At 46.6% G+C, this 25,000-nt stretch overlaps 1 protein-coding gene and 1 long non-coding RNA gene across 4 annotated transcripts in view; both read right to left on the bottom strand.

The window, feature by feature from the left end:
• Positions 1-11,918, bottom strand: part of LOC143291204 (myosin-IIIa-like) — a 59,225-nt gene extending 47,307 nt beyond the window's left edge. Inside the window, exons 1-5 of the mRNA XM_076600950.1 lie at positions 11,866-11,918; positions 11,204-11,342; positions 6,439-6,530; positions 4,119-4,233; positions 2,198-2,339 (exon numbers count right to left, since the gene is read on the bottom strand). Coding sequence (XP_076457065.1) covers positions 2,198-2,339; positions 4,119-4,233; positions 6,439-6,530; positions 11,204-11,342; positions 11,866-11,886 — 509 coding nt within the window. The 5' untranslated portion in view covers positions 11,887-11,918. The remainder of the gene's footprint in view (positions 1-2,197; positions 2,340-4,118; positions 4,234-6,438; positions 6,531-11,203; positions 11,343-11,865) is intronic.
• Positions 11,919-12,675: 757 nt separating this feature from the next.
• Positions 12,676-25,000, bottom strand: part of LOC143290893 (uncharacterized) — an 18,788-nt gene continuing 6,463 nt past the window's right edge. For 2 of the 3 annotated variants that reach the window (XR_013056450.1, XR_013056449.1), the window contains exon 2: positions 12,676-13,063. This is a non-coding gene — a long non-coding RNA (uncharacterized LOC143290893). The remainder of the gene's footprint in view (positions 13,064-25,000) is intronic. The other variant, XR_013056448.1, reaches the window with a different exon arrangement.

Raw genomic sequence — 25,000 nt, 5'->3', positions numbered from 1 at the left:
AAGAACACAGTCCGTCACAGTCAAACATTACTGAAGAGCACAGTCCGTCCAGTCAAACAAACATCACTGAAGAGCACAGTCCGTCACAGTCAAACAAACATTACTGAAGAGCACAGTCCGTCACAGTCAAACAAACATTACTGAAGAGCACAGTCCGTCACAGTCAAACAAACATTACTGAAGAGCACAGTCCGTCACAGTCAAACAAACATTACTGAAGAGCACAGTCCGTCACAGTCAAACAAACATTACTGAAGAGCACAGCGAAACAAACATTACTGAAGAGCACAGTCCGTCACAGTCAAACAAACATTACTGAAGAGCACAGTCCGTCACAGTCAAACAAACAGTACTGAAGAGCACAGTCCGTCACAGTCAAACAAACATTACTGAAGAGCACAGTCCGTCACAGTCAAACAAACATTACTGAAGAGCACAGTCCGTCACAGTCAAACAAACATTACTGAAGAGCACAGTCCGTCACAGTCAAACAAACATTACTGAAGAGCACAGTCCGTCACAGTCAAACAAACATTACTGAAGAGCACAGTCCGTCACAGTCAAACAAACATTACTGAAGAGCACAGTCCGTCACAGTCAAACAAACATTACCGAAGAGCACAGTCCGTCACAGTCAAACAAACATTACTTAAGAGCACAGTCCGTCACAGTCAAACATTACTGAAGAGCACAGTCCGTCACAGTCAAACAAACATTACTGAAGAGCACAGTCCGTCACAGTCAAACAAACATTACTTAAGAGCACAGTCCGTCACAGTCAAACATTACTGAAGAGCACAGTCCGTCACAGTCAAACAAACATTACTGAAGAGCACAGTCCGTCACAGTCAACAAACATTACTGACGAGCACAGTCCGTCACAGTCAAACAAACATTACTGAAGAGCACAGTCCGTCACAGTCAAACAAACATTACTGAAGAGCACAGTCCGTCACAGTCAAACAAACAGTACTGAAGATCACAGTCCGTCACAGTCAAACAAACATTACTGAAGAGCACAGTCCGTCACAGTCAAACATTACTGAAGAGCACAGTCCGTCACAGTCAAACAAACAGTACTGAAGAGCACAGTCCGTCACAGTCAAACAAACATTACTGAAGAGCACAGTCCGTCACAGTCAAACAAACATTACTGAAGAGCACAGTCCGTCACAGTCAAACAAACATTACTGAAGAGCACAGTCCGTCACAGTCAAACATTACTGAAGAGCACAGTCCGTCACAGTCAAACAAACATTACTGAAGAGCACAGTCCGTCACAGTCAAACAAACATTACTGAAGAGCACAGTCCGTCACAGTCAAACAAACATTACTGAAGAGCACAGTCCGTCACAGTCAAACAAACATTACTGAAGAGCACAGTCCGTCACAGCACGAGAAAGCCCCGCACTGGTGCTGGTGGATAAAACAGCACAACACAGCCCACGCATGCTTACCTCATGAGACATGTGCCTTGGAGTAGATCAGAGTTGAGTAGAGTACGGGAAGAATAGAGTTCAGCTGGGCAGGGTAGAGTTAGGCAGAGTAGCGTAGGGTAGGATAGAGTAGAGTGGAATGGAGTAGGGTAGAGTAGCGTAAAGTGGAGTACACAAGGGTAGAGTAGGGTGGAGTGGGGTAGGGTTGGGTAGAGTGGGATGGAGTAGGAGAGTTTAGAGTGGAGTGGAGTACAGTAAGGTAGAGTACGGTAGGGTAGATAAGACTAGGGTAGAATAGAGTATGGTAGGACAGAGTGTAGAGTAGAATGGAGAAGATTGATTTGAGTAGAATAGGGTAGAGAACAGAGTAGGGTAGGGTAGAGCACAGTAGAGTAGGGTAGAATAGAATAGAGCATAGAGGAGTACAGTAGAGTAGGTAGGGTACAGTAAAGTAGAGGGTTAGAATAGAGTGGGGTAGGCTAGGTATAGTAGGTTAGGTAGGGTAGGGTAGGATAGGATAGAGTAGAGTAGTGTAGAACAGAGAGGAGTGGAGTAGAGTAGGGCAGGGTGAGAGTAGAGAAGGGTTTGGGTAGAGTAGAGTAAGGTAGAGCAAGTAGAGTTCATCACCACCACCACAACCATCACTCCCCCCCCACCACTACAACCCACACCACCATCACTGCCACCAACAGCACAATTCTCACCATCACCACCTACAACAACACCCCCATCCTCACCACCACCACCACCACCACCTCACCTGTGTGTGTCCGTCAGGTAGTAGAGGCGCCTCTCGTGGTCGGACATGCCGGCCAGCACGGCGTAAAACACACTGAAGCCTCCGCACCCCGGGCCCCTGTCCGTCAGCCACCACTTGTCCGGGCACAGCGAATGCAGCTCGGCTGATGGAATGCGGATACCTCTATCATGTTGGTGTGGCTGTGTTCTGGTGTGGTGTGGTGTGGTGTGGTGTGGTGTGTGGTGATTTAGTGTATTGTGTTGTACTGTAGTGTGGTGTGGTGTCTTGTGGTGTGGTGTGGTGTGGTGTGTTGAGTTGTGTAGTGGTGTGGTGTGGTGTGGTGTGGTGTGGTGTGGTGTGTTGTATTGAGTTGTGGTGTGGTGTGGTGTGGTGTGGTGTGGTGTGGTGTGTTGTGCGGTGATTTAGTGTATTGTGCTGTGCTGCAGTGTGGTGTGGTGTCTTGTGGTGTGGTGTGTTGTATTGAGTTGTGGTGTGGTGTGGTGTGGTGTGGTGTGGTGTGTTGTATTGAGTTGTGGTGTGGTGTGGTGTGGTGTGGTGTGGTGTGGTGTGTTGTGCGGTGATTTAGTGTATTGTGCTGTGCTGCAGTGTGGTGTGGTGTCTTGTGGTGTGGTGTGTTGTATTGAGTTGTGGTGTGGTGTGGTGTGGTGTGGTGTGGTGTGTTGTATTGAGTTGTGGTGTGGTGTGGTGTGGTGTGGTGTGGTGTGGTGTGGTGTGCGGTGATTTAGTGTATTGTGCTGTGCTGTAGTGTGGTGTGGTGTCTTGTGGTGTGGTGTAGTGTGTTGTATTGAGTTGTGGTGTGGTGTGGTGTGGTGTGGTGTGGTGTATTGAGTTGTGGTGTGGAGTGGTGTGACGTATTCTGCTGTGGTGTGGTGTGGTGTGGTGTGGTATGGTGTGGTGTGGTGTAGTGTGCTGTGCTGTGGTGTTGTGTTATGTTGTGTTGTGTTGTGTTGTGTTGTTCTGTGCTGTGTTGTGCTGTGGTGTGGTGTGTTGTGTTGGGTTGTGCTGTGGTGCTGTGCTGTGTTGTGCTGTGGTGTTGTGTTGTGCTGTGCTGTGCTGTGCTGTGCTGTGTTGTGGTGTGTTGTGGTATGGTGTGGTGTGGTGTGGTGTGGTGTGGTGTGTTGTGTGGTGTGGTGTGGTGTGGTGTGGTGTGTTGTGTGGTGTGGTGTGGTGTGGTGTGTGGTGTGATGTGATGTGGTGTGGTGTGGTGTGGTGTGTTGTGTGGTGTGGTGTGGTGTGGTGTGGTGTGTTGTGTGCTGTGCTGTGTTGTGGTGTGTTGTGGTATGGTGTGGTGTGGTGTGGTGTGTTGTGGTGTGTTGTGGTATGGTGTGGTGTGGTGTGGTGTGGTGTGGTGTGTTGTGTGGTGTGGTGTGGTGTGGTGTGTGGTGTGATGTGATGTGTTGTGGTGTGGTGTACTGTGCTGTGCTGTGTGGTGTGGTGCGGTGCGGTGTGATGTGTTGTGCTGTGCTGTGCTGTGCTGTGTTGTGCTGTGGTGTGGTGTGGTGTGTTGCGGTGTGGTGTGGTGTGCTGTAGTGTGTTGTTTAGTGCTGTGTTGTTTAGTGCTGTGCTGTGCTGTGCTGATATCTCAGTCAGTGTTTAGGACTCGAACTCCTAATCGGGCGCATTTCCTCAAGGCCTGCGTCTCGCTCTGCATTGTAAATGGTGTAAATGAATCATGTACCTGCCCCTCTCATCCCCCCAACCTCCCTCCAACCCCCTCCCCCCTCTCAAAAAAAACAACAAAACAAAAACGAAACAAAACAAACGGGACTGCCGTGTAAAATCGGTCATACGCATAAAAAGCCCACTCCTGCACAGTGAGTGAACGTGGGAGTCGCAGCCCACTAACGAACGACGACGACGACGACGAAAAAGAAGAACGACAATGACAATGACAATGCACACAACACACACACACACACACCTGAAACCAACTGGCCATCTGACCGGAAGTGGAGTGTCGCCATGTTGATACCACGAGTGCTCTCGGGGTTGTCCCGTGTGCGGGCCGTGGTCAGAGACTTCAGGATGTGCTGTGCCTGCAACGTAATGGTCAGAGACTTCAGGATGTGCTGTGCCTGCAACGTAATGGTCAGAGACTTCAGGATGTGCTGTGCCTGCAACGTAATGGTCAGACACTTCAGGATGTGCTGTGCCTGCAACGTAATGGTCAGAGTGCCTGCAACGTAATGGTCAGAGTGCCTGCAACGTAATGTATCGTAATCGTAACGTAACGATAAGAAGAACTGGACATTCATCAGCGCTTTCCTCATTGCACAATCCTCACAGACACGCATACGAAACACACTCAGTCCTCAACTCACAATCATGCACAATAAACATATATATGCGCATACAAATTCGTAGTACAATACAAACATACATACATGCATGCATGCATGCATGCATGCATCCATCCATCCATACATACATTCGACGAACACACAATACAGCGTTACAAATACACCTACACAATCAACGAACTACTTTCATGAATGAGAGAGGGTCCAGAGGAAATGCTGCTGGAAGAGGAACGTCTTGATGTTAGATTTAAAGGAAGGCAGTGAGGGGCTGTGACGGACGTGGTGAGGCAAAGAGTTCCATACTTGAACAGCAGATGATGAAAAGGATCGACCACCGTACTGTTATGTAACGTGACGTAACGAAACGTAACATCCTGTAACGGGTGGCATCGTAAGTTCCTGGAGTTACATGCACGGTATATTTCATGTATATTGCAATGCAGGCATGAAATGTAACATGAATAAATAATCATTTGACATTTGTCATCCACTGTGAGTAGGTAAATTGTGGTGTAAATTGTCCTGAAAAACCACTGTCATAATCGATTACTAACCTGATAACGACATCACACGCTTTCCCGTAATTGCAGTTTTGGCGGCTGTACAGGAAAGCGTGCATGTCGTTATCATGTCAGTGTGGTCTTAACCAGACGGTGGTTTTTCAGGCAATTTATACAAGAATCTACCTGCTCACAGTGGACGACAAAGATCGAATCATTGTTATTTATGTCATACTTCATGTCTGCATTGCAATGCACACGAAACAATATACCGTGCATAGGGCACCAGGAAATTAGGCTGCTAAAACTGGATATTATTCCTGTAAAATAACTTGGCAAAAACCGCATTCATCCCACTCCAGTGTTCTGTGTGACTGGCGAGGTGAACTGTCCACGCCTTGTTGTGAACACTACTCATTCCGTCTTCAAGGGGGAGGTAGGGGGGGGTGGGGGGGTATGGATTTTTGCACGAAACTGACATGCCGTATCGGAACGTAGCACAATGTAACAGAAGGTGGCGTACCTATCAGAGTGGATTTCTTCTGAATTGTTTTTTTCTTTTGCCAGAGGACAACACTTTTATTGCCATGGGTTCTTTTTCAGTCCGCCAGGTGCGTGCTGCACACGGGACCGCGGTTCATTGTCTGATCCCAATGACTAGACGCTCAGTTTGGTTTTCCAGTCATACTTGGGTGGAAAGAGCGAGAGCGGTATTCGAACCCAGACTCCTGCGGACTCTGTGCTGGCAGATAGATGTATTGACGATTATGTTATTAACCATTCTGCCATCTTCCTCCCTGCACACAATGTGGTGTAACGTAGCGTAATGCAAAGTGACATTACGAACATGACGTAACGTGTTGTGATGTGGCATATTGTGACGTAACATGCCGTGAATTGATGTAAGTTGGTGATCGGTAACATGGCTCTCTCTATCTATCTATCGCTCTCTCGCTTTCACACACACACACACACACACACACACACACACATCCCTAACCAACTACAAACCTATACAACCCCCATCTACCCACCCCCCACACTCCACCCACCAACGCCCACATATACACATACATCCCTCACCTACCCCCAACCCCCACACCCGACACACACACGCTCTCACACTGTCAGACGTACACTCACATACATACCCATCCACCCCTTATCCCACCCCTAAACACACTGTTATCCACACACTACAACCCTCCCTCTACACACATACATATCCACCCTCTCCCCTATCCCCACCACCCACGCATATCCATACACTTATCTACATACATACAACCTTCCCTACACACACACACACACACACACACATATATATACACCCACCCACCACACACACACACATACCCCTCCTCCCACTCTCCCCCCCGGCACCCCCCCCCCCACCACTCCAGCACCCACGGCTCCCCCCACCCCCACAACTAACACACACCATGATGATGCGTGGTCCCAGCCCAGACCTCGGCGAAAGTCTGGCCTCTCTCAGCAGCTGGGAGATGAGTCTCCTGGCCACTTCCGTTTTTCCTGTTCCAACAACAGACAGACCCCGTGTGAGTGACGCGACAGGCTGGGGTGGTAGAGAAGAAGCTGGACTCACCCCCGACCCCCACCCGCACCCCTTCCTACCCCACCCGACCAATAACAAAACCTTCACAAAACCAAAAGGTCCATGCCCTCAACAACTTGACCTTACTGTTGTTAATAATCTGCAACTTCCAAGTGAAAGAACAATTACTAAACAAAATACAGAGAGAGAGAGAGAGAGAGAGAGAGAGAGAGAGAGAGAGAGAGAGAGAGAGTGGTTGTGCGGGTGGGGTTAAAAGGATGAGAGAGAGAGAGAGAGAGAGGAAGAAGAGGGGGTGGGGCGGGGTATGAGTATGTGTGCGTGTGTGGAGGGGTTAGGGGGAGGGGGAAGGGGGATTCGGAGGTGGGATGATCAAAAGGGTGAAATCAGTCTGAACCCGCACAAAGAAACAACCTGACCAACCTTACAGAGACAACAACAACAACCTTACAGAGACAACAACCTTACAGAGACAACCTGAACAATCTTACAGAGACAACCTGAACAACATTACAAAGACAACCTGAACAAAATTTACAGAGACAACCTGAACAATCTTACAGAAACAACAACTTTACAGAGACAACCTGAACAACCTTACAGAGACAACCTGAACAAAATTTACAGAGACAACCTGAACAATCTTACAGAAACAACAACTTTACAAAGACAACCTGAACAATCTTACAGAGACAACAATCTTACAGAGACAACCTGAACAATCTTACAGAGACAACCTGAAACAACCTTACAGAAACAACAACCTTACAGAGACAACTCGAACAATCTTACAGAGATAACCTGAACAATCTTACAGAGACAACCTGAACAATCTTACAGAAACAACAACCTTACAGAGACAACCTTCAACAACCTTACAAAGACAACTTGAACAATCTTTCAGAGACAACAACCTTACAGAGACAACCTGAACAATCTTACAGAGACAACCTGAACAATCTTACAGAGACAACAAACTTACAGAGACAACCTGAACAATCTTACAGAGACAACAAACTTACAGAGACAACCTGAACAATCTTACATAGACAACAACCTTACATAGACAACAACCTTACAGAGACAACAACTTTACAGAGACAACCTGAACATTCTTACTGAGACAACAAACTTATAGAGACACCCTGAACAATCTTACATAGACAACAACCTTACAGAGACAACAACCTTACACAGACAACCTGAACAACCTTACAGAGAAAACATTACAGAGACAACCTCAAGCAACTTTACAAAGACAACCTGAACAATCTTACAGAGACAACAATCTTACAGAGACAACCTGAACAATCTTACAGAGACAACAATCTTACAGAGATAACCCGAACAATCTTACAGAGACAACCTGAACAACCTTACAAAGACAACCTGAACAATCTTTCAGATACAACAACCTTACAGAGACAACCTGAACAATCTTACAGAGACAACCTGAACAATCTTACAGAGACAACAAACTTATAGAGACAACCTGAACAATCTTACAGAGAAAACAACGTTACAGAGACAACCTGAACATTCTTACAGAAACAACAACCTTACAGAGACAACCTGAACAACCTTACAGAGAAAACAACGTTACAGAGACTACCTCAAACAACCTTACAAAGACAACCTGAACAATCTTACAGAGACAATCTGCACAATCTTACATAGACAACAACCTTACTGAGACAACAACCGTACAGAGACAACAACCTTACAAAGACAACCTGAACATTCTTACAGACACAACAACCTTACAGAGACAACCTGAACAACCTTACAGAGAAAACAACCTTACAGAGACTACCTCAAACAACCTTACAAAGACAACCTAAACAACCTTACAGACACAACTTGAACAATCTTACAGAGACAACAACCTTACAGAGACAACCTGAACAACCTTACAGAGACAACCTGAAAATCTTACAAAGACAACAATCTTAAAAAGACAACCTGAACAATCTTACAAAGACAACAATCTTACACAGACAACCTGAACAACCTTATAAAGACAACAATCTTACAGAGACAACCTGAACAACCTTACAGAGACAACAATCATACAGAGACAACAATCTTACAGAGACAACCTGAACAACCTTACAGAGACAACCTGAACAATCTTACAGAGACAACCTGAACAATCTTACAGAGACAACCTGAACAACCTTACAGAGACAACCTGAACAACCGTACAGAAACAACCTGAACAACCAGGACAATCTAACAGAAACAACCTGAACAACCTCACAGAAACAACCAGAACAACCTCATACAAACAACCTGAACAACCTCGCAGAAACAACCAAGACAACCTCACAGAAACAACCTGAACAACCTAACAGAAACAACCAGGACAACCTTACAAAAAAATTTGAACAACCTTACAGAAACAACCAGAACAACATCACAGAAACAAAAAGAACAACCAGAACAACATCACAGAAACAAAAAGAACTACCAGAACAACATCACAGAAACAAAAAGAACTACCAGAACAACATCACAGAAACAAAAAGAACTACCAGAACAACATCACAGAAACAAAAAGAACAACCAGAACAACATCACAGAAACAAAAAGAACAACCAGAACAACATCACAGAAACAAAAAGAACTACCAGAACAACATCACAGAAACAAAAAGAACTACCAGAACAACATCACAGAAACAAAAAGAACTACCAGAAGAACCTTAGGATTGGAGGTAGGGAGGGGGTGGTGACGGGGGAGGGTAGGAGGTAGGGAGGGGGGTGGTGACGGGGGAGGATAGGAGGTAGGGAGGGGGTGGTGATGGGGGAGGATAGGAGGTAGGGAGGGGGGTGGTGACGGGGGAGGATAGGAGGTAGGGAGGGGGTGGTGACGGGGGAGGGTAGGAGGTAGGGAGGGGGTGGTGATGGGGGAGGATAGGAGGTAGGGAGGGGGGGTGGTGACGGGGGAGGATAGGAGGTAGGGAGGGGGTGGTGATGGGGGAGGGTAGGAGGTAGGGAGGGGGGGTGGTGATGGGGGAGGATAGGAGGTAGGGAGGGGGGTGGTGACGGGGGAGGGCAGGAGGTAGGGAGGAGGTGGTGACAGGGGAGGGTAGGAGGTAGGGAGGAGGTGGTGACGGGAAAAGGTAGGAGGTAGGGAGGAGGTGGTGACAGGGAGGGTAGGAGGTAGGGAGGAGGTGGTGACGGGAAAAGGTAGGAGGTAGGGGAGGAGGTGGTGACAGGGGAGGGTAGGAGGCAGGGAGGGTGTGGGGGAAGGGCAGGAGGTAGGGAGGAGGTGGTGACGGGGGAGGGCAGGAGGTAGGGAGGAGGTGGTGACGGGAAAAGGTAGGAGGTAGGGAGGAGGTGGTGATGGGGGAGGGCAGGAGGTAGGGAGGAGGTGGTGACGGGGGAGGGCAGGAGGTAGGGAGGAGGTGGTGACAGGGGAGGGTAGGAGGTAGGGAGGAGGTGGTGACGGGAAAAGGTAGGAGGTAGGGAGGAGGTGGTGACAGGGGGAGGGTAGGAGGGTAGGGAGGGGGTGGTGACGGGGAAGGGCAGGAGGTAGGGAGGAGGTGGGGGAGGGGTAGGAGGTAGGGAGGAGGTGGTGACGGGGAAGGGCAGGAGGTAGGGAGGAGGTGGGGGGAGGGTAGGAGGTAGGGAGGGGGTGGTGACGGGGAAGGGCAGGAGGTAGGGAGGAGGTGGTGACGGGGGAGGATAGGAGGTAGGGAGGGGGGTGGTGATGGGGGAGGGTAGGAGGTAGGGAGGAGGTGGTGACGGGGGAGGGGTAGGAGGTAGGGAGGAGGTGGTGATGGGGGAGGGTAGGAGGTAGGGAGGAGGTGGTGACGGGGGAGGATAGGAGGGCAGGGAGGGGGTGGTGATGGGGGGAGGGCAGGAGTAGGGAGGGGGTGGTGACGGGGGAGGATAGGAGGTAGGGAGGGGGGTGGTGATGGGGGAGGGCAGGAGGTAGGGAGGAGGTGGTGATGGGGAGGGCAGGAGGTAGGGAGGGGGTGGTGACTGGGGGAGGGATAGGAAGGTAGGGAGGGGGTGGTGATGGGGGAGGGCAGGAGGTAGGGAGGGGTGTGGTGACGGGGGAGGGTAGGAGGTAGGGAGGGGGTGGTGATGGGGGAGGATAGGAGGTAGGGAGGAGGTGGGGGAGGGTAGGAGGTAGGGAGGAGGTGGGCTACGACTCGTATGCACGAGTGGGATTCTGACGTTTCTGACCGTTCTGACCGCACCATGTCGGCAGTCATACTTCGTTTTCGGGAGAGTGCATGCCGAGTATGTTATTGTTCCCATGAGCCAACAAACGCTTACGTACATGAATTAAGGGATCTTTAACGCGCATATTTGATCTTCTGCTGCATGCGTATACACAGAGAAAGTGGGGTGGGGGTGGTTGGTCAGGCACCAGCAGGTCTACATATATGTTGACCTGGGAGATCGGAAAAAAAGTTATGTCCACCCTTTACCCACCAGGCGCCGTCACCGAGATTCGAACCCGGGACCCTCAGATTGAAAATCCAACGCTTTAAAAACTCGGCTATTGCGCCCGTCCTTTAATTGCGTGGTTTGATTAATTTGGTTTGGCTTTAATTAATCAAACCACTCGTGCTGTCGCAGCAGCCGTCAGTCAGTCGTGCCAGCCAGCCCAGTCTCACCACTTCCGGCACGCCCCATGATCAGGATGGCTTGCGGCATGACGTCATTCACCAACATCCGGTGCGCGCGGTGAGCAATGCCCACCACGTGGGGAGGGAGGTCCTCCAGTGGTCTGGACTTCCGGTACCATAGTCCCACCTGGAAATGCACGCACACACGCACACACACACACACATACACACACACAAACACGCACAAACACACACACACACAAACACGTACACACACATACACGCTCCCGCCCCCCCGTGTCCCCTCCCCTCCCCCACCACACACACACACATACACAAGCGCGCGCGCGCACACACACACACACATAAGCGCACACATACACACAAGTGCGCACACACACATACACGTACACACAAGCGCGCGCACACACTCACACAAGTGCACACATACAAGCGCGCGCACGCACGCACACACACACACACACAAACACACACACACACACACACACACACACACACACACACACAAGCGCTCGCATTACCACCAGAAACATGGACAGACAACTGACCTCTGTTTCATTCTTCACGATAACAAGACAGACAGACAGACAGACAGATAGACAGGACAGACATACAGACAGACAAATGACCTTTGTTTCATTCTTCACGAAAACATGACAGACAGACAGACAGATAGACAGATAACCGACCTCTGATTCATTCTCCCCCATAGCATGACCTGGGTTTAAAAGACAGGAGGATGTCTCCCACAGTCCGTCTGAAACAGACACACCACACACACACACACACACACACACACACACACCACACACCACACACACACACACCACACACACAGACACACACCACACACACAGACACACACCACACACAGACACACCACACACACAGACACACACCACACACACAGACACACACCACACACAGACACACACACACACTCACACGTATATATATATATATATTTACACACACACACACACACACACATAACCATAACAATAACCATACTAAAAACAATGTACGACAAGCGATGGCCATCACCATAACTATAACCATAACCATACCAACAATGACGACAAGCGATGACCATAACTATAACCATAACCATACCAACAACGATGATGACAAGCGATGACCATAACTATAACCATAACCATACCAACAACGATGACAAGCGATGACCATAACTATAACCATAACCATACAACAACATGATGACAAACGATGACCGTAACCATAACCATGATCACTTCAACAACCATATCCGTTAGATAGTCGTGTTCGACTATGACCATCAGAACAGCAGAAGAGGTAACTGCTGTCCCGACTATCTGGACTAGAGTTTGATTGTGGTGGAGAATGTCTTGCCCAAGTTACATCCCCACTCTCTCGGCCAAGAGGGTTTTAAGAACAGTCGGCGTTGGGGATGGTTCCCAAAGGCCAACTACCCCCCAAGGCTGCAGCACTGAGAGCAGAGCAATTTTTTGCCTCCTGGTTTGACTGAGAGTCATAGTCCTTCACAAAAAAACTAAGCGGTAAATCTAAATTATTTCCCATTGCAGTACAGAAATACATTGATAATGCAGCTCTCACGGGCCCAACAGTAAACATGTCATATTGTGATATAAGCTGCCAGCAACAACCATAACCATGGTGATGACATCATGACCTACGTGGTTACTGCCCGTGCCTGAACCTCTCGAGCAGCACGTTCAACACGGCCGGCCCTGTCACTTCACCCAAGGCGGCCACGTCATTCATGATGACGTCAGTCAGCTTTTGCGTCACACACAGCCTCTCCAACAGCACCCTGTTTTGTGTAGTGGTCGTCGGTCCGTCAGGCTCTCTCTGTCTCGTTCTCACACTCTGAAGCTCTGCTGCGTTCTGCAATGCATCATGAAGGACATTGGGTGTTGTTTGTTTTTGTTTTTTTTTTATTTGTTTTTTTTTTTTATAACGACGCAGCGGACAATTAAACAGAATCCCCCCCCCCCCGAAAACGGAGTGTGGCTGCCTACATGGCGGGGTAAAAACAGTCATACACGTAAAAGCCCACTCGTCTACATATCGAGTGAACGTGGGAGTTGCAGCCCACGAATGAAGAAGAAGAAGTAAACAGAATAAAATAACGCGAAATAAAATAAAATAAAATAAAAAGAATTCGATTAAAGTGAAATAAAAAATAGACGAATAATCTTTTTTTTTTTTTTTTAAATGCTAAATAATGAAAATAAACCCCAACAAATTAATCAAGGATGCATGAATAATGAGTGAGTGAGTACATGAATGATTAAATTAGATAAATGAATGAATGAATGAATATTAATGATCAACAAATAAATGAACGTATAAATCAGGAAATTGATAGATAGACAGTATAAATCAGGAATTAACTGACAGACAAATAAACAGACAGACAGATAGGTAGATAGATAGATAGATAGATAAAAAGTAAATAAATAAAACCAAACAAGTAGATAAATAAATAGACAACAAACAAACAAATAAAACGGATGAGTAGATGAAAAACATAATTAAGATGATTAACCAACCAACCAACCAACCCGAGTATCTATTCTATCTATCTGACCACATGCCTACCTAACTACCTACCTACCTACCTAACCATCTATCTATCTATCTATCTACCTATCTGCCTACCTACCTACCTACTTACCTGTCTCTCTGTCTATCTATCTATCTGCACTACCTACCCATCTCTCTCTCTCTCTCTCTCTCTCTCTCTATATATATATATATATATATATATATATTGTGTGTGTGTGTGTGTGTGTGTGTGTGTGTGTGTGTGTGTGTGTGTGTGTGTGTTGTGTTGTGTGAAACGAGGAAACGAAGAGAAAGGCCCATATTTGTATTTCTCTCTGTGTGAAATTCGGGCTGCCTCTCCACCCAGGGAGAGCGCGTCGCTACACTGAGAGCACCACCCATTTCTTTCGTTTCGTTTGTTTTTGTTTTGTTTTTCTGCGTGCGGTTTTATTTGTTTTTTCCTATCGAAGTGGATTTTTCTACAGATTTTGCCAGGAACAACCGTTTTGTTGCCGTGGGTTCTTTTGCGTGCGCAGTCTACTGGGAACTATCGATATTTGGTCGCCAGGAGGCCACACACCAGATGGGACCCTGCACTGCTGCCGGTGTCAAGTCGCCTTGGTGTTAAGTAGCGACCTGTTCTGGTGGCCTCAAGTAACGCGTCCCGCCCATGTAAGCGAAAGAATCTGAGCGCAATGTCGTCAAAAACCCTCCACCAGACCTTGAGTGGTGGTCTGGATGCTAGTTCATTCGAATGAGACGATAAACCGAGGTCCCGTGTGCAGCATGCACATAGCGCACGTAAAAGAACTCACGGCAACCAAAGGGTTGTCCTGGCAAATTTCTGTAGAAAAATTCACTTCGATAGGAAAACAAATGGTAAAAAAAAAAAATTATTACAAAAAAATTAAAATGCAGGCAGGAAAAATACCAAAAAATGGGTGGCGCTCACAGTATAGTTGCCGTGCTCTAATAATAATAATAATAATAATTGCGGTTGTTAGCTGAAACTCTATAAAAATGTTTCGTGAAATTGATGATGATGATGACGATTGAAACCGGGATCAAAAAACCTTGGGGGCGTGTTTTTTGTTGTTTTTTTGTTGTTAGTAGTTTTTTGGGGGGTGGGGATGGTGGGGGGTATTATTTCTCTCTTCTTCTTTTCTAAGCCGCGCACGCTGTGCATTGCTGAAATTTCTCAGTAAACCGATACCGCAGTTAACGTAACTTCTCGGTCCTCAAAGAAAGACAACCCCACTCCACCCCCACCCCCCCCCTCACGCCTCCCCTTCCCCCTCCCACAACCCACACCACCCACACACCCTCGCACCAAACCCACGCCCCAAAAGAAGAAAGAAAAAGGGAAAAAAAAGCGATCAGTGTCAGACACTGGCAACCTATGTCGGGGTGTGAGGACAACAGGGGACTGGTGGCACGTTGTCCCCAAACCTTTCTGACCACGTTGTGTTTAATCAGAAACAGTGCGCGCGCACAGACACAGACACGCACACGCACACCACACACACACACACACACACACACACATAATATATATATATATATAAACCACACACACACACACACCCACACACACACACACACACACAGTTTGACAGATAGAAGAGGTGAGACAGACAGGAGACATCGACATACAAAGAGAAAGAATTAGATAGATGTATAGAAACAGAGGCACACAGAGAGACACAGAGAAAGAGAGACACACACACACACACACACACACACACCCTCGCACCAAACCCCACGCCCCTGTGTGTCTGTATGCATCTGTATGAGAGGGGATGTGTGTGTGTGTAAGAGTGTGTTTGTGTGAGTGTTTGTGTGTGTGTTAGTATGTACATGTATGTATGTTCATGCGTGTGTGTGAGTATGAGTGTGCGTAATTGCGCTCGCGCCGTGTGTGTGTTTTTTTTGTTTTGTGTGTGTGTGTGTGTGTGTGTGTGTGTGTGTGTGTGTGTGTGTGTGGCTCTGTGTGTGTGTGTGTGGCTCTGTGTGTGTGTGTGTGCGTTCGAGTGTTCGCGTCTATGCGTTCGCGCGCGCGCGTGTCCGTGCGTACATGTGTGCATCTGTGTGTATGTGTGTATGTCAGTGTCTGTGTCAGTGTTGGCTAAAGACATGATGTGCATAAGCTGCAGTATCAAATCATGCGCATCACATTTCCACGTGATAAAGTCGTGAACGTCACCTCATAGGCTATTCATCTCATTTGACATGAACAAATTTGACGATCTCTCTCTGTGTGTGTGTGTGTGTGTGTGTGTGTGTGTGTGTGTGTGTGTGTGACACAGACACTGTTTGTGGTGTCAGCCGCGATACGTAGAATGTGTGTGTGGGTGGGGGGCGGGGGGAGGGGGGGTGGGGGGGAGAAATTTTGGGCCCAAGGGGGGGAAAAGCAGAGTGTGTACGTCCCTTTCGTGCTTGTTTTGGTGTGCGTGGTGTATTTGTTTTGCATGCTTTGGCTTTCTTGCGCGCGCGGGGTGTTGCTTTGCATGGGGTGTGTGGGTAGTGGGGTTTTATACGCAGGTATGTATCTACGTGTATCATGTACACAAAGCTGTATATACATGAAATGGGTGTGTATGTATTTTAAAAAGGGTTTTTGAGCATGAACTCCCTTTACCTTGCAGGAAATTATTTCCAAAATGTGTGACTGGAAAATTTTAAAAACACCCCCGACATAATCAGAGGCCTATTCATTGAGCATCAGACTGAGGGCTTTTCTCTCTCCCTTCCTCCCTTCCTCCCTCTCTCTCCCTCTTTTTACAAACCCCTCTCTCCTCTTTTTTCCCCCCTTTCTCTTCTCCCCCCTTTTTCCCCCCTTCTATGTGTCCCCCCTATCTCTTTCTCCCCCCCTCTCTTTTCTCCCCCCCCCTCTCTCTCCCTCTCCCCCTCTCCCCCTTCCCCCCCCCCCTCTCTTCTCCCTTCCCCCCCCCCTCTCTCTTTACACTTTCTTCCTCTCCCTCCCCCCCCCCCTATTCTCCCCCCCCCCCCTCTCTCTCACACTTGCTTCCCCTCCCCCCCCCCCCCCCCCCCCCCCCCCAAATATCTCTCCTCTCCCCCCCCTCCCCTCCTTCCCCCCCCTCTCTCTCTCCCCCCCCCCTTTTCTCTCACACTTTCTTCCCCTCCCTCCCTTTCCCCCCCCCTATCTCTCCCTCCCCCCCTTCTTTTCACACTTTTTAAACCTCTTTCCCCCCCTCTCCCCCCCCCTCTCACACTTTCTTTCCCCTCCCCCCTCCCCCCCACTATCTCTCCCTCTACTTTTTTCTCTCTCCCCCCCCCTCTCTTTTGTCTCTCTCCCTCTCTTTATTCGTATTTTCTCCTTTTTTTTTTCACAACGACTTTCTCTGTGGAAATTCGGGTCTCTTCCCCCGGGAGGCAGTCGCTACACTGAGAGGGCCCCCCCATTTTTTTTTTGGGTTTTTTGGGTTTTGGGGTAGTGGGGGTGGTGTTTTTGTTTTTTTTTTTGTTTTGGGTTTTTTTCTTTATTTTTTTTTGTTTAGTTGGGGTTTTTTTTTTTAAAAATTTTTTTTTGGTTGCATTTTTTCCTTTTTTTTTTTTCCCCATCGAAATGGGTTTTTCTACGAATTTTTCCAAAGGAAAAAAAAACCCTTTTTTGTCGCCGTGGGGGCTTTCGTTCGCTAAAATGCATGCTGAACCAGGACCCCGGTTTATCGTCTCATCCGAATGAATAGCGTCCAGACCCCCACTCCCAAAGGGCAAATGGGGGGGAGAAAATTTTCCCGGCGGCTGAGCCCCTTTATTTTGGAAAACCCGCGCGCCGATTTTCTCGCTTCCGGGGGGGACGCGGGTTTCCTCCAGGCCAACACTCCCCGAATCCCCCCCCCCCCTCTCTCTCCCCTTTTCTCCCGGGCCCCTTTTTTGGGCGTGGATTTTTTTTAAGCTGCTTTTGACTGATCCTCTATTCCCCTTGTCTCTTTGTCATTTTCCTTTTCCCCCCCCCCTCCCCCCCTCTCTCTCTTTTTTTCTCTCTCTCTCTGTCCCGTCATAGGGGCTGACAAACCCTTTTCATGAGGGTCTTGGTATATATTTAACAATCTCTCTCCCCTTCTCTCCTCTCTCCCCTCCTCCCCTCCCCCCACGCACCCCACACACCAAAAACACTAAAAACCCCACAACCCCAAAACCACACAACACACACACACACTCCACAAAGCACGACCGGGAGGGCCCCATCACCTAGCCTGAATACAACAACACATGCAACATACGAAAAACACAGACGGGCAGACACACGCCAAACTCTGTTTTCACACACAAGAACCCCACACACACACACACACACCACAACACAACCACACACAAACCCCACACACCACACACCACCACACAAAACCCCACACATTTCACACACACACACACACAGGGCTCAATGCAAAGAGGGGACAGACAGACAACAGACTGAGAAACAGAGACAGAGGGCCGAGAGACAGGAAAAAAAGGGGATAAAGGGGAGACAGAGACAGAGAGGAGAGGGGAGACATGAAAGGGAGAAAAAAGACAGAACTACAGATATAAGCAAGAGAAAAGAAAATAGACAACAGACAATTAAAAGGGAGAGAGAGATAGCAATAAAAGCGATAAGTTTTTCAAAAAGGCCATGGGGGGCCCCTTTGGGAAAGGTGAATTTGAAAGGGCCCCCAATAAACCCATGGGTTAAAGCGTTGGACTTTTAAATTTTGGGGGACGGGTTGAAACTCGGTTTAAAGGTTTCCTGGGAATAAAGGGGGGGAAATTTTTTCCGTTATCCCAGGTCAAAATTTTTGTGCAGACCTGGTAGTCCTGAACCCCCCCCGTGTGTATACGCAAGCAGAAGATAAAAAAAAACGCACGTTTAAAATCCCCGTAAACCCTGTCCGTTTTGGGGGTTATGGAAACAGATTACACCGCCTTTCCCCACCCCCAAAAATGAGTATGGGTGCCTACATGGGGGGGTTAAAAAACGGGCATACACGTAAAAGCCCACTCTGTAATACGGGGTTATGGGAGTTGCAGCCCCCGAAAAGAAGAAGGAGACGGGAAAAATGGGTGATTTACGGCAAAAAAGTGGGGCAAATTTTTAGGGACTTTTTCTTGGAACTTTTTACCATATCGGAAAAAACTCCGACACCAAACGCATGAATTTAAAATTTTCGGTAAATTTAAAAAAAAGGAAAAAGCTTTCAAGGGAAATTCAAATTTTTTAACCCCCAATTTTTTTGCAGACAATTTGATCAAACGGAAAAGTCTTCAATACAACTTAAAAAAGCTCAAATCCATCATGGGTGTTGCTTTTTTTTTCTTTTTTTTCTTTTCTTTTTCAGCAACCCAGTGCGTGAGATTCGAAAAAGCAAAGTTTTGGGCAGTACCTACCACTTAAAGTGGGGGCCAAATTACTGACAATGTCAAATAAATGAAAAAATTGACGTTCTTACGAAATGGGAAAATTTTAAAAAATATCAGCAAGAGCATGAAATGACTTTCCTTTTGCAACTACACAATTTGGGCCCTTTACTTTTCCCCCCGAAAAACCGCTGATAAGACTATCCCCCAACACAGCAAACCACTTTTTATATTTTCTACATTTTTCCAAAAATAAAAAAACCCAAAAACCAAAAAAAAAAAAAAACAAAGAATAAACTATTACCTTTAGTTTAAAAAGAAAACTAAAAGGGGCCCTTTAAAAAAAAGAAGGGGAAAAAAATTTTTTGCACACAACACTTGGGTTTATTTTATTGTCAAGTGCTTTTGCAACTTTAAAAGACAGCAGATTTTCCAAAGCACTTTTTGTTGACTTTTAATCAGACCATTTGTTTTTTTTTTGCAGGGTTTGTTTTCAGTTTTTTTAAATTTCTCAAGGAGGGGTCACTGCGTTCGGACAAATCCATATACGCTACACCACATCTGGGTAGGCAGAAGCCTGATAGCAGCATAACCCCCGCCGCCATCAGGGCCCGAGCGCAAAGTACATATATATATGTTTCTGTACAGAAATTTTTTGCCAAGGGGCAAAAACTCTCGTTTCCGTGGGTTTTTTTTCCAGTGCGGGCCCAAATGCGTCCTAGCATACGGGACCCCGGTTCATCGTCTCACCCAAATGAAATACACGCTCAGTTTGAAATTCTCCAGTCACCCTGGGCGAGAACGGGATTCGAACCCCGACCCTCACGGGCTCGCTGCATTTGGAGATGAGCGTCCCTTTAAACCCCTCTGCCAAACCCTTTCCCCCTTTTGATCATCATTTAGGGGTGGTAAGGGGCTGGTCAAGGGCCCGAAAACACAGCCCCACACACACACACACACCACACACCACCCCACACACAAAACGCACAAAACACACACACACACACATACAAAAACACACCACCCACAAACAAAAACACACACACACACACCCCCACACACACAAAACCAAAAGCTAAACCCCCTCTCCATGGCCTTACCTTGAAAGCTTACCGGTCGGGGTTCAAAACCATTCACGCGGTTTTTGATTTCCCCCGTTCACCTTTGGTCTTGTATTTTACCCGGGTTTACAAACGGTTTTTGTATTCCCCACCCTTCACATCGGTCCTTTTTATTCCCCACCGTTTTACAACGGGCTTGTATTCACAAACCCTTTTACAACGGCCTTTTATTTCACACCGTTTTACAGCGGGCTTACTCTTTAAACCCCCCAAAGGTAATGAAAATTCATACTATTATCACAACCGGTTTTTGTTCCTTTCTTTCGCGTAATCTCTGTGCAAAACTAATTTACAGCAGTAACCAATTTTTGATAACCCCCAGTAAATTAAAAAATTCACAAAACCCTTTTTTAGAAAAAGGGCCATACTCAACGATTTCAAAAACAATTCAACGTTTCCAAAACCTTTACGAATCCACTACCCAAAACCGATAACAAATAACCAAACCCCCCAAACTGTAAAACAACAACAAAAAACCAAAAAATAATGGGTAAAAAGGGAACAGCGCCAAAACAGGACGTAGAAGGCTCCTGTCCCCGGGCGATGTTCCCGGTTTTGATATCACAAAAGTGAGGCGGGGTTTGGGGGGGCTTTGGAAGCACCTAAACCCTTGTTTTCACCCAACCAACGTCTCCAAACTGTTACCAAACGCGCAGGAAACCCCCGGGACCCGTGTGGGGAAACTTGTTTTTGTTTTTGTTAAATGGTTTTTCATGGACGCGCGCGCGCCCCGCGCCCCGAGGGGTGTGTGTGTGTGTGTGTGTGTCTGTGTTATGTTTTGTATGTTGTGTCTGTGGGCTGTGACTGTGTCCCGTGTGTCCCGTGAGAAAAGAAAAAGAGAGAAAAAGGCAGACAAACAGACAGATTGAAAAAAGAAAAAAAAAACTTTTAAGGTTTTATTGTCATTGCCCGAGGGGGAAGAGAGAGAGAGAGAGAGAGAGAGAAAGGGGGGGATGGAGAGAGAGAGTGGGGAGAGAAGAAAAAGGGGGAGGGAGGGAGAGAGAGAGTAGAGGGGAGGGGAGAGAAAGGGGGAGGAGGGGGGGGAGGGGAGAGAGAAAAATCCCCATTTGTTTTCCCCTTTTCATTTTTTTGAAAAGCCAAACCCTTCTTTCTTTTCTATATTATGTTTATATTTCATGAGTTTCCGGGTTTTGGGGGGTGGTTGGGGGGGGGCAGGGAGGGGGGAGGGGTTTGGGGGGGAGGGAGGAGGGTTGGGGGGGGGGCGAAAGGGGGGGAAGGGGGGGGGCGGGGTTGGGGGGGGGCATACCTATTTACCCGGTTCCCTTTTTGCACTGTCAACGGGAAAAATGTCTTTGTCGCTATCACCCTCCCAGGGCAGAGACAGGGGGAGAGGTGACAGACGAAGAAATAGAGAGAGAAACACAACACACCCCCAACACACAACACACACACACACAACACACACAAAAAAACAAACCCAAAAAAACACACACACACACACAAAACACACACACACACACACACACACACACAACACACACACCACACACACCCCACCAAACACACAAACAACACCGCGCGCGCACACACACACACACACACCACAAAACAAACAAAAAAAACAAAAAAAACCCAAAAAAAAACCCCACACACACAAACACACACACACCCACAACACACACCACAACACACACAGGCGCGGGGCGCGCAACACACACACCCAACCCCCCACACAAACAAAACCAGACAAAAAAAACACACACACGCGCACCAAAAAACACACACACACACACACACACACACACAAACAAACCACACACACACACGCACGGGGCGCGCGCGCACACCCACACACCACAAAACACACACACACTAATGGCCAGAAAAACACAACATCAACAACAACAACAAAACAACAAACCTTTTTTTTATCAGAAAAAAAAACGCTCGATTTACATTCCCCCAGGGATTTAAATTTCATGGCCGCCGAGCGTGTTTTTATCATAAAAATGAAATGTGAGTGGGGTTTGGGGGGGGGGTGTGTGTTTGCATTTGGGTTTTGGTTTCCCAATTTGTGTCTGTGTCTCTGTATTGTTTTCCATTGTGTGGGGTGTGGGTTTGTGGGGTTTGTGTTAAGGGTTTTTTTGATTTTTTTGCGTGAAATTGTGCATCCCCCAGTCCTACAAGACCACAGAACAAATGGGGAAAAAAAAAAACGGCGAACCATTAGTTTTGGTTTTGGGTGTTATGAAGGCATTTTTGGCCCCCATGGAGAGAGAGGGGGGGAGTGGGGGGGGGGAGAGAGGGGGGTTGGGGGAGAGAGAGAGAGAGAGAGAGAGAGAGAGAGAGAGAGAGAGAGAGAATAAAATAAAAAACTTTATTACTCAAGGATAAAGATTTTTGGCATTGCCTATTCTTCCAATCTGTCCTTTTGACAACACTAACAACAATAACGATAACGACACAGCAAGAATAAATTTTGAAAGTACTACTACTACTACTACTACTACTAATCATCATACATCATCATCATCACATCAACATTGTAAAAAGTAATAAATCGAACACATTCACACCAACACCCCCCACCCCACCTCACCCGCACACATGTACAACACTCACTCCGACCCAACACACACACACACACACACACACACACATCTGCACACACAGACACATGACCAAAGTGAGTCAGAGAGACAGACAGACAGACAGAGAGACAGAGAAGAGAATCTGTATGGTCACGTGGCAGTTTCTGATGGGCTCTCCAAAAAACAGGGCGTCACAAATCAGAACCAAGTCGACGGGCGCAGTAACCGAGTGTTAAAACGTTGGACTTTCAATCTCAGGGTCCCGGGTTCGAATCTCGGTAACGGAGCCTGTGGGTAAAAGTGAGATTTTTCCGAACTCCCAGGTCAACATACGTGCAGACCTGCTTATGCCTGAACCCCCCTTCGTGTGTATACCCTAACAGAAGATCAAATATATCACGCTAAAGATACTGTAATCCATGTCAGCGTTCGGTGGGAAATGGAAAAAAAGAACATACCCAACATGCACACCCCCGAAATCGAGTATGGCTGCCTACACGGCGGGGTAAACACGGTCATACACGTAAAAGCCAACTCGTGTACATACGAGTGAACGTGGGAGTTGCAAGCCCACGACGAAGAAGATTGATTGATTGATTGAATCTTTAATGGGTAAAGAATTAGGCACAGTAAAGGCCTTTTTACAATTCTGCCCATTTAACGACACAAAATAAAAATAAAGAACGAACGACACAAAACATAAAAATAAAGAAATAAACTGAAATAAAATAAAATAATAAGAACGACGAATAAGAATAGGAACTTGAATAGTCTATTAAAGGTAACAAAGCGATGAAAAACTGGAACAATTGGTACATTACATGTACATAGGTACTTACACACACACACACACACACACACACACACCACACACACACACACACACACACACACACAATTATAAAACAAGCAACAAAGACATACGTACACATTCACGCCCATACACTCAAACACACACAAACACACACACGCACTTACTGTTCACACATACACATACATTCAATTTTTCATTCATCATGGCATGGCAGCTAGTGGACTGAGTACAAGCAAGCATTTGCAAAAGACCGCGAGTAGGTTAATCAAATGTATCGAATAGAAATATTCTTATCTTAGTTTTAAAGAGAGATATGGCTGGAATTTGACGACATGTCTTTGGAAGCATGTTCCATTCGATGCTTCCATTAAATGAGAGACTCATCTTAAATAAATCAATTTTAGGCTTTGGGACAATAGCTCTATCTGAATTACGTTGGAACTGGAAACAAAATAACGATTTTAAATATTGTGGGCATTCGTTATGAACAATTTTATGCATAAGAATCAATGTGTTATATCTAATAAGTAGATGAACAGGTAATATTTGAAGTTCTTTGTACATATTGTGCACAGATCCACCTGTGGTATTTACATGGTTAATCATCTTAATTGCACGTTTTTGTAAAGAGCAAAGTGGCTTAATGTAGAAGGAGGACATTTACCCCAATAATCGAGCAATAGCTGAGGCGAGACTGGATATAGGCAAAGTAAAACACACGTCTACAATGATTATCAAGAAAGTGTTTGATCTGTGATAATTGGAATACACTAGATGATACTTGTTTTATGAGGCAATGAATATGTTCCTGCCACGAAAGATTTTGATCAATAGTAATGCCTAATAGCATATGCTTAGTAACTTGTTTGATAGTATTGTCTTTATATTTTATGTTAAGTTGTGCTTCTTTTATGTTCTGTCTTTTCTGACGAGGACAAATTAACATGCATTCTGTCTTTTCAGGGTGCACGACCATATCATTAGCATCACACCAGTTTTCGACAGATTTCATGTTGGCATTCAGGTGATAACTAATTTCGTCAACATTGTGACTAGCATATTGTATTGATGTATCATCAGCAAATAAATCACAGATTGCATGTTGAATTGATAAAGGTAGATCGTTGATATACAAGGAAAATAAGAGAGGGCCTATAATTGACCCCTGTGGTACTCCTCTTGGAACATGCCTTTTGGAAGAAATAAAGCCACGTGAATAGACAGCCTGAATACGGTTTTCTAGGTAAGATCTGAGAAACAATAAGCAGTTATCGTCAATACCATAACATTTCAATTTTTGAAGCAATATTTCGTGATTGATTAAGTCAAACGCTTTTGTAAAATCAAGGAATATCACTCCAACCACCTTGCTTTTATTAATATCACGCAACCATGCATCAGTTATTCTACATAAAGCGGTTTCACAAGA

The sequence above is a fragment of the Babylonia areolata genome, chromosome 16 (genome assembly GCF_041734735.1).
Source record: "Babylonia areolata isolate BAREFJ2019XMU chromosome 16, ASM4173473v1, whole genome shotgun sequence".
In the NCBI taxonomy this organism is placed as follows: Eukaryota; Metazoa; Mollusca; class Gastropoda; order Neogastropoda; family Buccinidae; genus Babylonia; species Babylonia areolata.
This window is presented reverse-complemented; position numbering and strand designations above follow the sequence as displayed.